Below are 16,831 nucleotides of genomic sequence, written 5' to 3'. Positions count from 1 at the left end.
TCTAATCTTTAACAAAACGTTTGACAGATATTTGACAAGCGTACACACAGACATGTACACAAAAAACACCAACGCACAGAAACACACACCTGTACAACATGATCAGTTCATTTTTAATTGCATTTTTTAATGAAATATTCGTTCAACTTTCTATTTAATGAAATACATTTATAGTGTTGTTACTATGGCACACTAAAGACAATAGTGTCAATTTACTGTTAAAAATCAACTGATTTCAGACAAAATTACCTGTGTTGATCTCATTTTCTATATTGGCCCATTTTACCTGAATGCTGTGCCGTGGCTCAAGAAGGGACCTGCTGATACTCTAACTTTCTAAATTTTAAAACAATTATACTCTTTCACATTTAAAAAAAAAAAAAAAAAACATTTTAGATTTGAAGAGATCCATGCTAATTTGTAAAAATATCATTAGACCTCATGCATAGCTTAATTGATGGTATTATAAGTCATTTACCAAAATGTGGCCCATTTTAGCTGACTTCACCCTATGCATATTACATATAATGCATCAAGTGGTAACTATAGTTTTAATACCTAAAAAAAAAATACAAAAAAAGTAAAAGTCCATGAAAAAACAGTCCAATGTACTGTGTTAAAGGGTTAGTTCACCCAAAAATGAAAATTATGTCATTAATGACTCACCCTCATGTCGTTCCAAACCCGTAAGACATTCGCTCATCTTCGGAACACAAATTATGATATTTTAGATTTAGTCCGAGAGCTTTCTGTCCCTCCATTAATAATGTATGTACGGTAGACTGTCTATGTCCTGAAAGGTAATAAAAACATCATCAAAGTAGTCCATGTGACATCAGTGGGTTAGTTAGGATTTGTTGAAGCATCAAAAATACATTTTGGTCCAAAAATAACAAAAACTACGACTTTATTCAGCATTGTATTCTCTCCCGGAATCCTTTACATTGAATTGATTCCATTGAATTGATTCCATTGAATCCTTTCATCTGTCGGCGTTGGTAATGCACTTTTACGTCGTTGTTTTTGGCGATTAGGACATCCGCGACATGCACACTTACGCACCATTTAAAAAAATATAAATACCAAAATACAAACAATGTAGAATAGCTTGAATACAGCGTGCGTCTCCCTCAGACTGTAAACAAAGCTCAGGCGCACCGGATAACACGTCATCAGCGTCTTACATCAGCAAGTCAGCCACTGCGGAGTCGTGAACCACACTCCGGAGCAGAAGGAGGCGGTAATGCACCAATAAGCTGGATGCCAACCACCGTAAAACAGGAAAGAAGAAGAAGAAGCAGAGTCGTGAACACGACAAGTCGTTGACAACAGACCCGGAAGAGAATACAGTGCTGAATAAAGTCATAGTTTTTGTTATTTTTGGACCAAAATGTATTTTTGATGCTTCAAAATGTCACGGATGTCCTAATTGCCAAAAACAACCACGGCGACGTAAAAATGCATTACCAACGCCGACAGATGAAAAGATTCAATGGAATCAATTCATTGGAAAAGATTCCGGAAGATAAGACAATGTTGAATAAAGTCACAGTTTTTGTTATTTTTGGACCAAAATGTATTTTTGATGCTTCAACAAATCCTAACTAACCCACTGATGTCACATGGACTACTTTGATGATGTTTTTATTACCTTTCTGGACATTGACAGTCTACCGTACATACATTTTCAATGGAGGGACAGAAATCTCTCGGACTAAATCTAAAATATCTTAAACTGTGTTCCGAAGATGAACGGAGGTCTTAGGGGTTTGGAACGACATGAGGGTGAGTCATTAATTTTCATCTTTAATATAAAGGAATTTGCCGTAATTTGATTACTCACAGGTGTTTTCCACAAATTTTGAATGATGTATTATATTGTGTTGAGTTTTAGGGTTAAAAGAAATGTCCATAAACTTAAATGTCCTGGCAGAAAATTACCTGTACCATTCCAGTGCACTATTACTGACATTATTTACAATAAAACTGCTATCAAAGAAGGGTAACAAAAAGAAAGAAAAGTTGATATAAAAGAAAGATTCTGAAAACTTCAGACACTTTTTGAAGAAGTGTCATTTTTATAGTAACAACAAGAACAGTTTACTGTCATAAGTGAATACAAAACTCACACATAGGCTACACCATCTCACACATTTATGTATATACAATTTTATTTCAAATAAAGTTGTTTTATCTCAACATCCACTGTATATGTATAATCAACTCAAGCACAGCACTGGTTGTATCTGAAATGAGAAAACACACACAATCAAGGAAAACATTAGCAGGATGATTAATGCACAGAGAGAATATGAACAATGACACGCCTGCACTGTGTCCCCCGTATGACCCGGAGACAATCATGTCTCACCTATCTAATTCTTTATATACATCCAATTCACCCGTTGGCTTAAGATCCTAGAGAGAGAGAGAAAGACAAACAGGGACAAGGATGAGAAGGGCGGAGACATCTTAGATTTATAGTTTGGCAGAGGTTCGATTCGGTTCATCTGCTAATATCACTAATGCAGGCATGACAGAACTGGGAGGGAACACACACACACACACACACACACACACACACTGTCAAACAGACTGTAAAATGTTGGGACCTGTTTTTTGGAACACACACAATTACTCATTCCTCTGCTTGAGAAGGACTATAATAACTCACCATGTAGACTGCGCCTTGGGGAGGTGTCTGCTGGGAGTAGAGAGGAAGAGGAAGAAGAAAGGAAGAAATAGATTTAATAATAGAGCACAGATAGATATACATTGAGAGAGAGAAAGACAAGGAGAGAGAGAATGAAAGAAAGATGGGGTATAAAAATAGATTTAATAATACAGCAGGGGGAGAAGGAGAAACAGCAAAGTAGAGGCAGAGAAGGAGGTACTGCGCATTTCAATCACCTGTCTTAGATCGTCAGGATTTTCATAGATGTTCTCCACCTCTCTGGAGTGGTGAGACAGCGATTGCTCGACACCTACAGGAATGAACACAGACACACAGGGGTTTCACATCACATCACACCAAATCCACTGTGGTTTGCTCTGTCCATCATCCTCTGCCAGGGTGAACTGACAGCCTTCAGATCTATGATGGACAGACTCAGGGGGGAAAAGGCAAATGCGGGGCCTTACTTCGGCGGGTGACGCAATAGCCCTGTCTCCATAGCAACACCCCAACAGCTACGGCAATCATGGGTATCAGAAATAGGAGCAATGAGAAGGTGGAAACATAAGAAGATGCTGAAACATCTTCTGCTGGGGGGAGTGTGAGAAAGACAGAAAAAGAAATGCTAAGTTAGATTACCCATCAGAGTGCAGAAGTGTGTAGAAGTGTGTGTGTGTGTGTGTGTGTGTGTGTGTAGAGCAACACTCACCTGCAGGTGGCAGTGCAGGGCCTGGAGAAACTGTTGGATCTGCTCAACAGGAGAATGTCAATGTGAGCAGAAAGGAATGGTTAGTGGTTAGAAATTGTTTAATTACTTCCATATATATATATATAGTCCAAGATATGAAAAAGCCACAGTGCAGTGCCTGTAACTTTAGAGGTAAACACAGAAAGAGGACTGAAAAAACCAATGATACCAACCGCAGACATGATGTAATGAGTATTTAAATATCCCTGAGTGCGTGTATTGGAAAGATGGGGAGATATGGAGGATGAGGAAGAGAAATGAACAAAATAAGGTTTTGACTTAATGTTTTTGCATATGGTCAGGTGACATCATTCATGCAAACAGCGAACAAGCAGGTGCCGTTCTTATCTACAGTACCAGTCTGAGTCTCACTGTTATCTGCATGCTACATCTGATGACACTGCTGTAGTTGAAGTGCTATCTAATCATAGCTGAAACTCTTGGAAATTAAAACTTGGAAATTAATAATGTATTGAATGTTTGTGAATCTTTAGGATTTTTTTTTTATCTGAACCATATTTAAAGGAATAGTTCACCTAGAAATTAATTTCTGTCATCATTCACTTTGATCAATATCATATATTTTTGTCTGTTACAATAGTCACTTTGTCAGTTTATGCGATTTTGACTGCTAAATTCTTGTGTCGTGAACAAGAAACATGTTAGGCTACATGTTGCTTCTCGACCAATCATCGCTCGCCATATTTAATGATGTGTGTGATGTCATTGAGAAGGCAGAACTAATGTCTGGCTTCCAGAAACAAGAGCGTAAACAAACAATGGCTGCATGGGCTGCATCCGAAAACTTAGGCAGCTGACTTGTTGCCTCGCTGCCCTATCAGGCAATGACTCTGCAGGCAACGTTTGCGCACAAAGGCACCTCACGAAACTGACTTCTGAGGCAGTGTAACGATTTAATGATCTGTTGAGAGCTTTGGTGAGCTTTGAAGAGCTTTGGTGATATCTAAGCAAATATTTAAAGGTGCCATTGAATGAAAAATTTAATTTACCTTGGCATAGTTGAATAACAAGAGTTCAGTACATGGAAATGACATACAGTCTCAAACACCATTGTTTCCTCCTTCTTATATAAATCTCATTTGTTTAAAAGACCTCCGAAGAACAGGTGAATCTCAACATAACACCGACTGTTACATAACAGTCGGGATCATTAATATGTACGCCCCCAATATTTGCATATGCCAGCCCATGTTTAAGGAATTACACAAGGGCAGGACATCTGGATCTGTGCACAGCTGAATCATCAGACTAGGTAAGCAAGCAAGGACAATAGCGAAAAATGGCAGATGGAGCAATAATAACTGATATGATCATTGATATCATGATATTTTTAGTGATATTTATGAATTGGAGCGTGAGGATTTAAAGGGGCCACGCCACTTAATCGGTGCATATTTAATGATGCTTCAAAATAGGCAGTTTTAAAAATTAATTTAAAAAATATATGGGGTATTTTGAGCTGAAACTTCACAGACACATTCAGGGGACACCTTAGACTTATATAACATCTTTAGGGCTGCAACAACGAATCGATAAAATCGATAAAATTCGATTATTAAAAGAGTTGGCAACGAATTTCATTATCGATTCGTTGTGTCGCGCGACTATTACGCCTCTCAATGAGACGCGGAGATGTTTGAGTATAAAAACGCGCGGTTGAGCGAGAAGCAGAGCGGAGCAAAAATAACTAAATAAATAAATAGCAGAGCGGAGGTAGAGGAAAGACCATCGGAGAGACCCGTAACGTTGTTCTGAACAGGCGTGCCGTTGTCAGGACCCCCGCAGTTTTGAAAAGACAGAAATCGACCCCCGCACTTTTGATACGGGCTGCTTCAATCAGTCACACTATATCATCTTTTAGCTTTGGATATTTTCTTTTAAATGAGACCATTTTCACGTTTTTTCACGCTTTCGTTCATAAACAATCAACTGTTTTGTCGCGAATGTGAAGGACAGGAAATGCGCTTCGAACGGAGAAACATGCGATCTCCAAACAATCGATCAAAGCGTGCTAACGTTTTAGGACAGGTCGATGGTATATAAATCATGCCCGAATGTCAATCAAGCCAGACCGTCCATTCAGAAACCGAGAATTTGACCACTTGACAAGGTAAGGAGGCTGATCTCTCAGGTTGACGCGCGGATTTGAGGATTTAAGGTTTATGGACTGCTTTGATTTTGGTAATTACATCTAGAAAGATAAAAGCATTGATGGCATCTATAAAATAGATATCTGAAAGCGAAACAAAAGTGATATTGCCTCGTCCAGTGAGGAGGATCGACGCACGAGAGGAGACCTGCGCGTTTAATTGGCATGTGTACTGTAATACTACATTTACAATGCTTATCAGTGGCATACATTTCGATTGCGAACGTGAAAATCCAAAAGACCATGACTAAAACTAAATTACAATTTGCTGTCAAAATTAACACTGATCTGTTGTCATGTATTTATTCTGTGCTTTTTCCTATATCGGTTATTGTTGACAAATCAGATGAAGGTATCTCATGAGACAGGAAGTGAAGCTAACATTGGATTCAGACGTGACTTGATGCCTTCCCACCTTGGAATGGGTCCTCCGAAGGCAGCATTTTTCAGTTTTCGGATGCAGCCAATGGTTGTACTAACTTAATGCTAATTCTAGTACTCACTGTGTTGCTGAAGCACCTCCGCTATAGTCCATTGCATAATTCCACCTATTATCAGTACCAATACCATAGTCTCTTTTTCATTTGAAAAGCTGTGTATGGAAGAGCTTCTGTGCTCTTACTGGTCAATGTCACAAATGTGACAGAACCCATCATGAAGGACTGGAAAAAAAATTAAACATGCTAGTCTTTCTGTCGTGACACCATGAAGTGTTGAAGTTGTCGCCCACTATGATACACTATATGAGATAAAGTTCTTTGAATTCTTGATCGATTCTTGTGTCCCAATACCCATTGTCCTTTACGAATCACCACAACACCCATACATCAAGCAGACTGTGCCAAAATCAGGCTTATATTGTGTAGTCTGACCTGGCAAGTCGTTATTTACTGAAAATCTTGACATCTTCTCATCTTTCTTTGACGAATTCATTAGAGTTCATAGTTGTGCTCCCATTGATAGGGCCTCTATGCAGTGTTTACTGCTTTCTATTCCCTGAGCACAGGAAATCTGTTTTGAAATTGACTTCATTTGGCAAAATATGTTCATTCAGAACTCGCTACAATTCATTCACACACAGAAGAAACTTGAGTCGAAACTTGATATTACAAACGGAACACGCCTCATGGCAGAAGCAGGGATGTCCGATTCATGAATAAATCATTCAAAATGCTTTTGTGAACCGGATGCAATGCAAAGATCTGACTCAAAAGAACAATTCATTCACGAGTCTGACATTGATCTTCAGACAAAGCTATCATATGACTTCAGAAGATCCTTATTGATCACTTTTAGGGCTTTTAAAAAAGAGCACTTTTTCCCCCCATCTTATTCCACTGCCAAATATGCATTGGATGGATGTGTTTGACTGCTGAGCTTGTGTCTCACTTCTTTTACAGCATCAAGTGCATGACACCGCATTCTAAAAACACAGTTCCACTTAAAGGATTAGTTCACTTTAAAATAAAAAATTACCCCAAGAATTACTCACTCTCGAGCCATAGGTGTATATGACTTTCTTCTTTCTGATGAAAACATAAATATCCTGACGCATCCAAGCTTTATAATGGCAGTGAATGGGACCAACAAATATGAAGCTCAAGAAAGTGCAACAATCCATCATAAACGTACTCCACACAGCTCCGGAGGGTTAATAAAGGCCTTCTGAAGCGAAGCAATGCATTTGTGTAAGAAAAATATCCATATTTAACAAGTTATAAAGTAAAATACCTAGCTTCCGCCAGACCCCCTTCTGTATTCAACTTACAAAGAAAGTGTAACACCTCTCTACTATGTCCTACGCCTTCCGTATTCAACTTTTTTTGTAAGTTAGGTTCAGGTTTGGAACAACATGCTGATGAGTAAATGATGACAAAATGTTCATTTTTTGAGTAAATTATCCCTTTAAATCAACATCACTGCAGCAACAATCCCTTCTCAACAGCAGAACTGCAGAAGACCTATTTTCTGCACCCTGCTGCTCCAGAGACTCACTAGCCATGTTTGAAATAATCCATTATGATGGAGTTGGGTTTCATAAAATTGATTGGTCAAGGGACTTGATTGTGCTGCATTATGGAATGTGACCTCTCCGGTGACCTACATGATTCCGCTAACTAATGTTGCTGTCATTCACTCATTTCGAAAATTTAATGAAACACAGAAGGCCTAACACACGCAACAAAAATAACTCCTTGGAATAAATATTCACCTGCATTCTGTTCATTTTCAGGTTTTTAAATGAGAGAGTTGACACCTTTAAAAACAAAGTGTCAGACAAAGAGAGAGAGAGAAACACATACACATCTTTCTCTCACCTGTATTGGCCATTGCGACGGTGTACATATATTGTATAAAGTTTCCATTTTTCAGATACAGAGTGCAGGCATAAAGTCCAGCCGTCTCATTGGTCACAGGAAGCGCTACAGAGGTTGTGATCCGGCCCACAACAGCAGCTGATTGCAGAAGGCGACTGGGATCCTGAACATATGACCATCTTATATTTTTGATTTGAGATCGTTCTGAGTACATACAACTCAGATCCAGAGCACTGCTGGATGACTTGGCGTATACTGAGAGTGAAACAGAGGAGAAATGAACAAAGAAGATGATCAGTGAAGGGTTAAAATGATATATATTCATTAAACAGCCGGGTGTAGCCGGTCAGCTGTGGTTGACTGTGACTGATGTACAGTGTCTCCTCAAACACAAAGCAGCATCAATCCTGAGCTAATTGAGCTCAGTGGTTAACGGTAATGCAACAACCCACAGAGTTGTCAGCGGCAACAGGCAGGTGTAATTACACATAATGAGATCTGTAATGAGGCCTACTAAAAAACATTAAGTTAGAGAGAGGGTTATATATAGAAAGACAAGACAAAAGTAAAAGAATTGAGTGAGAAAAGGGAGAGCAGGAAGGACGTAAGGGGAAAAAGAGATTAAAGTAACAACGGAGGGAGTACGGATTAAGAACGGGAGCGAAAGATGAAAGTCAAGACACTGACTGATTGACTCTTGCATGCTGAACTACTGTGATTGATATAACAGCTTGTGCAATTATAAAATGAATCCAAGACCAGTGATGCAAGAACATGCATCATTAAGAGTCAGTGAATGAGTGTTCTGATGTGCACTCACAGATAACGACTGTTTAATCATGGACACAAAATGTGAAAACTTATTTGTAATGTTTTTAAAGGAAAACTTCTGTTTTTTTTTTCTATCATTTCTATTTTCTATAGAAAACATTCTATTATTATTTTCGCACACCCTTTTTTTTCAGTATTTTCAATGAATTTTCAAGAAACCTGGTCTGAATGATTCATTCACAAATCTGAATAATTCTGAATAACTCACTGACTCATATAAAATCATCACTTCATCACTCAAAGAATCATTGACTTCAGAAGACTTCAGATGTATTAATGCAACTTTCATGAAGTAAACTTTCACTAAAAGCCTTCCCTCCACCTGAAAAAAATAGTCCCTGACCATGAACAGCAACAGAAGCTACATTATTATGCCATCAGATGGCGGCAAAGATTGTCTTTATGAGTGTGTCAGTCAGTAGCGACTTTTGCATTGAAAAGACCGAAATGTTGTACAAGACGCAACTGACAAATTCTTTGACTAGCGCTGTCAGTCACGGGAAAACCCCTTAACTGTTAAAAGGACAAGATAATACATTGGAAATTTAAACAGATTTTTTTTATTATGAACATAGGACTGACCTGAAGGAAAATGCTAAATCTGAATGCAGGTAATAAACTCACCCACTCAATCTCTTTTTCACCATTTTATAAATAGTCATATGGACCATTTTTACAATAATTTTATGTTGTTTTTGCATCTTTTTGGAATTTTTGTACTTATAAACAAAATAAGGGAATCAAGTCAAACAGGTTTGGAATGACATGAGGGTGAATAAATAATAATAGAAATGCATTTTTAAAACTATATTTAATTTAAATAATTAACATTAAAGTGTTTTGTTTTCATTCTGTTTCCTGTTCTTCTTTGCCTGAGTTCTGTTTGCTACTTATGCTGCGTTCACGTCGCATAGTATTTACCGGAATCTTGAGATAACAACACGTAACGTTATATTCAGAGCTGTTCACGTCCTTTTGGTTCTTGAACTGGGAATTAAGCGTTTCCATGGCACCACTATCAACACCTAAATGAATCTACAGTGGTCAGGTGGTACAGCAGCCACGTGGTACATCTGGGAGCTTTCAGCTTACAAGCTGTAATTACGAGCTCTACGAGGACGTGAACGCTTTTTACAAGCTAGAATCTCATAACTACAGGAATTACGAGGCCGCGTGAACGCACCTTTAGTTCACTTAGTTACTGATTATGTTCACCTGTTGTTCATTTATTTACTCCCTGCGTATTTAACCCCTTAGTTTCCTCAGTTCATTGTTCCGTGTCATTTCAGTTTGCTTGGTTATCAATATATTTTCTGTGTTTCCTGAGATTTGTGATGAAAGACTGTTCTTTTGGATATCCCTTTCCGTTAGAACTACAATTATCCAATCAATTCCCAATAGACAAAGTCAAGTCCCACCCTACATTTTTATCATTCAGTAAGTTGTTTCACTTGGATATACATCACAATAGGGAAGAAAAGATGATTGCAATTTCTGTTTTATACTGACGTTAATATTATGTATATATTATAGATTTAATAAATAAATGTATTTATAATTATTTAATGATTAAATAATGTTTTTTTTTAAATAAATGATTCCTTTATAATATCACAAAATGGCATTAAATATCTCACACTCAGCGCTATGCTGGTGCCTATTTTTTTATTATATAAAATATCATATGTGAGATAAATTGCTATTTATTCACACACCAAAGTCCATCATAGATGTAATGTCAGAAAGTCTCAATGTACACAAACAATATTACCGTGTAAAACACTCAATCTGCTGGCTTGGCTGAAAGCCTTGTCATCCAGGAAGACCTCGCACAAGTAGAGTCCTCCATCCTTCAGAGCTGGGCGTAACAGGAAGGAGAAGTTCCCAGCAGCAGCCAGGGAGGTGGGGTCTATCAAATGGAGTTGGGGTTTGGTCTGGCTGGTGGAACTCCTCCTCCAGCGGTCAAACTGGAATATGAGCTCCATTTCTTTTCCAGGATACTCCCAGTAGAGCAGCACATAGTCTCCAAGGATTTGGGGACAGGTTAGAGTGACCGGTGAATGAGAGAGGGATGCCAAAGACCTTGAGACCCCTTGTAGAGGACACAGGATAGGAAAGATTACAAAGAAAGTTAAAGTGGCGTAGGGGAAGACAAGAGACTCATCCAACACAAGAGAAAGTCCGAAATACAAAGTGCGAGGCAAAAGAGCATAAAAAGACACTGAAGAAGCCAATCGAGTGAAAAATGGACTGTGATACAAGAACAATATTGTCAATTTAGACTGATCCCGTCCACTGTGCTGCGAGTCACTTTAGCCTCTTTGTTCTTGACACAGTCAAGCGAATAGAACATTACGAGTCCCAGAGCAAAGTCATATGGGAAGATATCAGAAATGAGACAGGCATGAAAATGGGGATTATGTTATTAAGCTCAGCAAAAGCTCTTCAGAAACATTCTGCTCTCAGATTTTATAACCCTGATTAACTGTGTGCTGACACAACATCTGAGAAGAACAAACAAAAATAGTTTATTAAATTGTTGTACATTCAATGAATAATTAAAGCATGTTGAGCAACCGAAAGCAAGTCACTATTGAGTTATTTAAAAGAGCCTGAAGGAGAATGCTTAGGTTTGACTAGTGTAGGCTGCTGAGTAAATGGCACATAAGGAAGGTCCCATTTTATTCACAATAGTATTCCAGTAACAAAAGAGCCTATTACCATGTGTCACGTCTTTGAAAGAAAACACAGCACTCTCTGAAAGAGAAAAAGAAAGAGTGTGAGAGAGAGAGAGAGAAAGTCAGATGTTGTTTATAATGAGGTTGAGATATTTCCTGCTGTTCTGAGTGTAGTCTCAGATCTGTAACATTGTTTGCATTAAATAATAAAAGAAAATCTAAATTTTAAACACAATATTGGCAGTTACAATACTGTCTACTTTTGTTTTGTCAATAAAAATAGTTCCAAACAAGGTCAAAGTACAATAAACCGTTGCTTCTGCAAGCAACACACAGTAACTGTGTATTATTGAATTAATGAGTGTTTTGAATGAACTGGTTAAGTGAATAATTCAATGACTCACTCATAAAGACTGTGGCTGTGTCCGAAATTGCATACTCTCTGCTAAATAAGTAATCACTTTGTGACCATTAAAAAAGTACATTTGATATAGTATAAAGGTGTGTGGTATGAATGCAATTCAGACTTACTACATTCGTCATTGTCATGCTCCCCATCGTCAGTTGAGTCACTTAACTGTCATTCACAAATCATCTCCTGTGGCCTCATGTGATGTACATTCGATGCACATCAGAATCTCACCAGAAGTAGTAAGTCATCCCAATACTTGTAGGCTACTGTTTTATGAATACTGTGAATTTGGACATATGCCTGGTCTTTTCATATAATGTTTTTGCCTACTTGAATACAAATATTCGGAAGCAGCTTGTCACTTGTTTCGTTTCTAAATTAATCAGTGCTTTAAACAAATCAGTTGAGTGAATGAGTCAAATGGGTCACTCACATAAGCAAAGTAATACAAACAGGGGAATTTTGGGGTGATTTGCTCCCCAGAACTCTCTGATTGGTGTAATTTTCTTTACAGCATCATGAGTAATGAAGTCTTTAACCACGTATTCTGCTGCTGAACACAATTATTTTGAAAGTTGAAATAATGTGGACTGATGGCTTCAGAAAAAGAATGTACCACTGAACTCACAAGAGGTCTGTCTTTAAACGTTTATAAGTTATAGTTAAAAATCAATTTCCCAAGGAGAAAATGAATGGAGACTGTTGAACCCTACAGAAAGCCATAAGAGGGCATGATGGAGGAAAAAAATATGAGATGGAAGGAATTTTTGAGAGCACACCCAAAGTTTCTCAGGGGAACGTAAAAGTTCTGCAAGCTTTTGGTGGGGAAATGCAAAACTATTGCAAGAGAACTCAAAAGTTTTGTGAGCAAATGCAAAAGCAAAAGCATTGAAATATAATTTTTCCTTTCATCTCATTGTAGGGGCTCTGTAATACGAAGTGTATGTCTTCTACTTCTAGTTAAAATATCTGTTATTTTATTTCTCTTTTAAAAGAGAGTGGTTTGGTTTATTTAACTTTCTGCATTCTAGAAAAAAAGGAACATTATATCCCTTCAATCGTGTTTAAAAGATAACATCAATTAAGCAAATGATCTGACTGGTGTGCTTTCACAAAATATCTCCAAATCTCACCGTTCACTGTTACATCCACCCTGTGCTCCGAGACAGATGTGGCATTGTTACCATGGACACGGATTCTGCAGGTATAGACTCCGATGTCTTTACTGGTGATGCGAGGCAGCTTGCTGAGCAGACTGCCCTTGTCATGGGAGATTTCAGTATATAGCTGTTCACCCGAGGAAGACACCCACGTTCCCCAGGCAGCCACGGAGGCGGGAGACACCTGAGCTGCCAGTCTTAGAGTACTGTCCACTGTGACAGGGGGCGTGGGAGTGACAGTTACTGCAAAAGAGAGCGAGAGAATGCCTGGAGATATCAGACACATTGAGACATGAAGAATGTAGTGAATGCATGGTGGGGTTGTGTAGTCTACATTTAATCAGAGCGAGTAGAACAATCCTCTCCTGTAGTTTCTTGTCATGCCGTTCTATCACACAGGAGTAGTGTCCTTGAACAGCCGCTGCAGCCCTGAAGATGAGAGAAGCATCTGCAGAGATCTCAAAAGTTCTGCCTCCAAACACTCTGCTACTGCGTCCATCTGTTTGTCCATCGATGCAGTTGGCTGATAACAAATATGACCAGCGATCCTCCCTCGCTGACATCATTTTCCAGGTGACCAGTACAGAAGATGTTGGTGGTGAATCAAAGCAGGATAGGGTGACAGATGTGTCCTCACGTACCATGACCACATCTTTTAATACATTACCTATAGACCATATTTTTAAACACACACACAGTTATTGAAAAGCACGACATTTAAAACATATAATATAGAAAAAATCAGTATTTACAGTTTTTTTGTACAATTGCTAGCAAGCGTTTACCAATACTTAAAGTACTTTTTCTAAACTCTTAGCACAGCAACACACCTACATCACACACTTAGCTAAATAGTTAATTTCCTGCCCCAAACTATATTTTGTTACATAAATACATACTTCATTTCATAATGCTAAATACCTTTTTCTACATATAGTAACTCTATGAAAACACACTCAAAATTGAATCTATCTGTCAAAACACTAGCACTAATTTTCTATCCAACATGAACATAGTTAATCATAGCGCAATGACTGTCAAAATATCAGTTGATGGCATTATGAAAACTGCATTACTTGTCATGTTTCAGTTCTACCTGCAGAAAATATGAAATCAATTGTTTTTATAATTCAGTTTCCTTTTACTGCAGTAAAAGTAGAATGCTGTAAGCCCCCTTGGTTGAAATCTCTTTCTGGGGATGGGATGGGGTGTTAATGGTGCCCTATAGAGGGTGGGATGGTGTCCCCTTGGTAGTTAGTGCCCTACGCAGACCATATATTCTGTGTATATGGAACAGTAGTGGAATCGTTGTAGTAAAAGCTTTACATGAAGCTTTTACTCAAATGAAAACATGAAATTGCTGCCATTGATCAACAACAAATCCAACATACATGGCCTTTGGTTACTGTTGAAGCTTTTTTTCTGCCAAAAGTATAAAATGTAATTGTGACTTTTTATCTCACAGTTTACATCTCAAAATTTTGACATTTTTCTTGCAATTGTGAATTTACATCACACAGTTCTGACTTTTTTTTTCCTCAGAATTGTGAGATATAAACTAGGAATTGAGAGGGAAAAAGTCAGAATTGTGAGAAAGAAAGTCACAATACCTTTTTTATTTTCTATTCATGGCAGAAATAGCTTTCAGGTTCCACACGTGTGAAAACATAGAGATGCACAATCCAGCACACATTCTTCCTCCTCTACTTTAACTCTTCTTCTCCCTTGACCTGATCCAACTTCTCCTCTACTCCTTCATCTATTCCTCTCCCTCACCCAGACATTATTTTTCTCTCTCTGCTCCTCTGTGTTGTTCTGCATCCACACTGAACAAAACCAGTTCAAAGAGTCTCTTTTTTACTGTGCATGTCCAAGTAATAGAAAGAACTTCAACACCTGACTATGCCTCCAATTGAGATTGGAATCTCAATATTTCAGTGATCTGGTAATTAAAAATGCTTGCTTCAGTATTTGTTTTATATATTTTTTTTTCAGCTTTTGAGCTGTAATTTAAGGTTTGAAACATTAGGTCTTCATTTCTGACATGCTGTGTTTAAGCATTTGTAAATATGATCAGAAAGATCCATGATTTTGGTATGAAAAGAAAATGTAAGTATTTTAGAAATGTGTTAATTCACTGCATATTGTGTGAAAATGGCATGAATTGTGTTAATGGTATGGCCACAACAGACAGATGTTCTGCTAATTGTATTTAGAATTTTGAAAATGTGATTGGACAGAAGTATGTTAGCAATTGGAAAAAAACTGTAATCTCATTAATTCAATACATTAATTTGAGAAACTTTCATGCTGGACTGAAGCAAAAATATTTTTAAAAATAATTAATTATTTGAAAATTACTTACTGTGAGTCTGTAAATTTTTTACATAAATTTCCCCCTTAAATTTCCCCCCTTAAATCCCCTTGCAGACCCCTGCGGGTCCCCAAACCCCAGTGTGAAAACCCCTGTAGTGCAGTATATGCTGCAGTTATCTATGATAATCAGCCCAATACAATTTAATGTCTCGGTGGTTCATTTAGATAACATATATATCCCTGTTAAGTGATTCTAATCCCTAATGTATGTTTTTTGTTTTTCGTTATTATATTAAATTAGTTATACTTGGGAATGTAACTTTTCAGGTTTAAATCTCTCTCTCTCTCTTATATATATATACTTTTTTTTTTTTTTTTTTTACAGCCATGACTGGAATATTTCTTTCTTCATTTTAGGTTGCCTGATATAAAGTTGAAAAGTTGAAAAGTTGCATTTTCAGTATAACTGATTTAATACAATGCAATAATAATAACATATATGTAAAAAAAAATAGTGTATATTATATGTATATATATTCTTTATCTTTATTGTTATGCTATAACAAGCTTTTAAATTTGTTTAGATAAATTTTCATACCTGCCAAGAGTGGAGAGATGATAAAACATGAACCAGAACAAACAAGTATGAAAGCATGAAAATAGTTCCCCATAGTGCTGCTAGGAAACAACATATTAATAGTTAGCTAACTAAAGTGCAAGAGTATGTCTTCTTTTCTCGCATTTGACCACAAGCACAAGACAGGAAAATGGCCCGACACTAAGAGCTGAGAACAACATGTGACAGAAGCTGATAAACACAACAAACGTCATCACACATATAAAAACGGAAGCAGTATTACAAATATGGAGGCTGATAAAACAGAAAACACATTAATTTATGCAGCTAAATAATCATAATGAGATAAGTCAGGCTTTTATCTGCAGTCACATAGTCCTCCTTCTGGCTATAACAAGGAACATATTATAAGTACAAATAACTCCAAATATGCTATTTTTTAAACTGTAAACCGTATAAAATGTTGGTCGGTCATAAACTGAGCAGAGTAGACTGTTACCAGGAGTGTGGGAATATGCTTGTAAAAAGAAAGAAAAAGAGAGTGAGAACATAAGAAAAAGGATTTAAAGATGTAATCAGAAATGGTCTTCGGCTTCAGGCTAAATGTCTTTACATCCCTGTAAATGTCTTTAATTAAAGTTAACAGACTTATCATCGCCTCCAAGTCCCATTACCAGCTCAGCTCCTAATCACCTCTGAGCAAAAGAGTGAGAAAGGGTCTAAAGAAAAGAGATAAAAAATGAAGAAAACTGAAATGGAGAAAAGATGGAAGGGGCAAATGAGCTGAGGAGGAGAACTTCAGAGAGAGCAAACTAGGGCAAAGCAGCTAATGAGAGTCAAAGTACTGTACGTGTCATTGGCCCAGTGCAAACGACAGAGAGAATGAGTAAAGAGAGAGATGCTGAATGTGGCTGTGGTAGAGTCAAGCACTTCTGCACATGTAGGAC

General features: G+C 37.6%; 1 protein-coding gene across 7 annotated transcripts; it reads right to left on the bottom strand.

The window, feature by feature from the left end:
* Positions 1-1,801: 1,801 nt before the first annotated feature.
* g6fl (g6f-like) lies at positions 1,802-16,080 on the bottom strand. 7 transcript variants are annotated; one of them, XM_067404040.1, is made up of 12 exons: positions 15,906-16,080; positions 13,326-13,658; positions 12,965-13,234; positions 11,463-11,498; positions 10,513-10,833; positions 7,911-8,165; positions 3,384-3,422; positions 3,142-3,264; positions 2,911-2,984; positions 2,675-2,704; positions 2,372-2,418; positions 1,802-2,246 (listed from the first exon to the last, which is right to left on the bottom strand). In XM_067404040.1, exons 1-12 carry the CDS (start codon positions 15,997-15,999, stop codon positions 2,225-2,227), a joined length of 1,644 nt encoding a protein of 547 aa, XP_067260141.1. In that variant the 5' UTR covers positions 16,000-16,080; the 3' UTR covers positions 1,802-2,224. The 7 variants fall into 7 exon arrangements, with proteins under 7 accessions (XP_067260141.1, XP_067260150.1, XP_067260159.1 ...); XM_067404049.1 differs by having other exon boundaries at positions 2,675-2,701; XM_067404058.1 differs by having other exon boundaries at positions 3,142-3,261.
* Positions 16,081-16,831: the final 751 nt, after the last annotated feature.

This window comes from Chanodichthys erythropterus, chromosome 2, assembly GCF_024489055.1.
Source record: "Chanodichthys erythropterus isolate Z2021 chromosome 2, ASM2448905v1, whole genome shotgun sequence".
In the NCBI taxonomy this organism is placed as follows: domain Eukaryota; kingdom Metazoa; phylum Chordata; class Actinopteri; order Cypriniformes; family Xenocyprididae; genus Chanodichthys; species Chanodichthys erythropterus.
The sequence above is the reverse complement of the archived record's forward strand: the minus strand, read 5'-3'. Positions and strand labels throughout refer to the sequence as shown.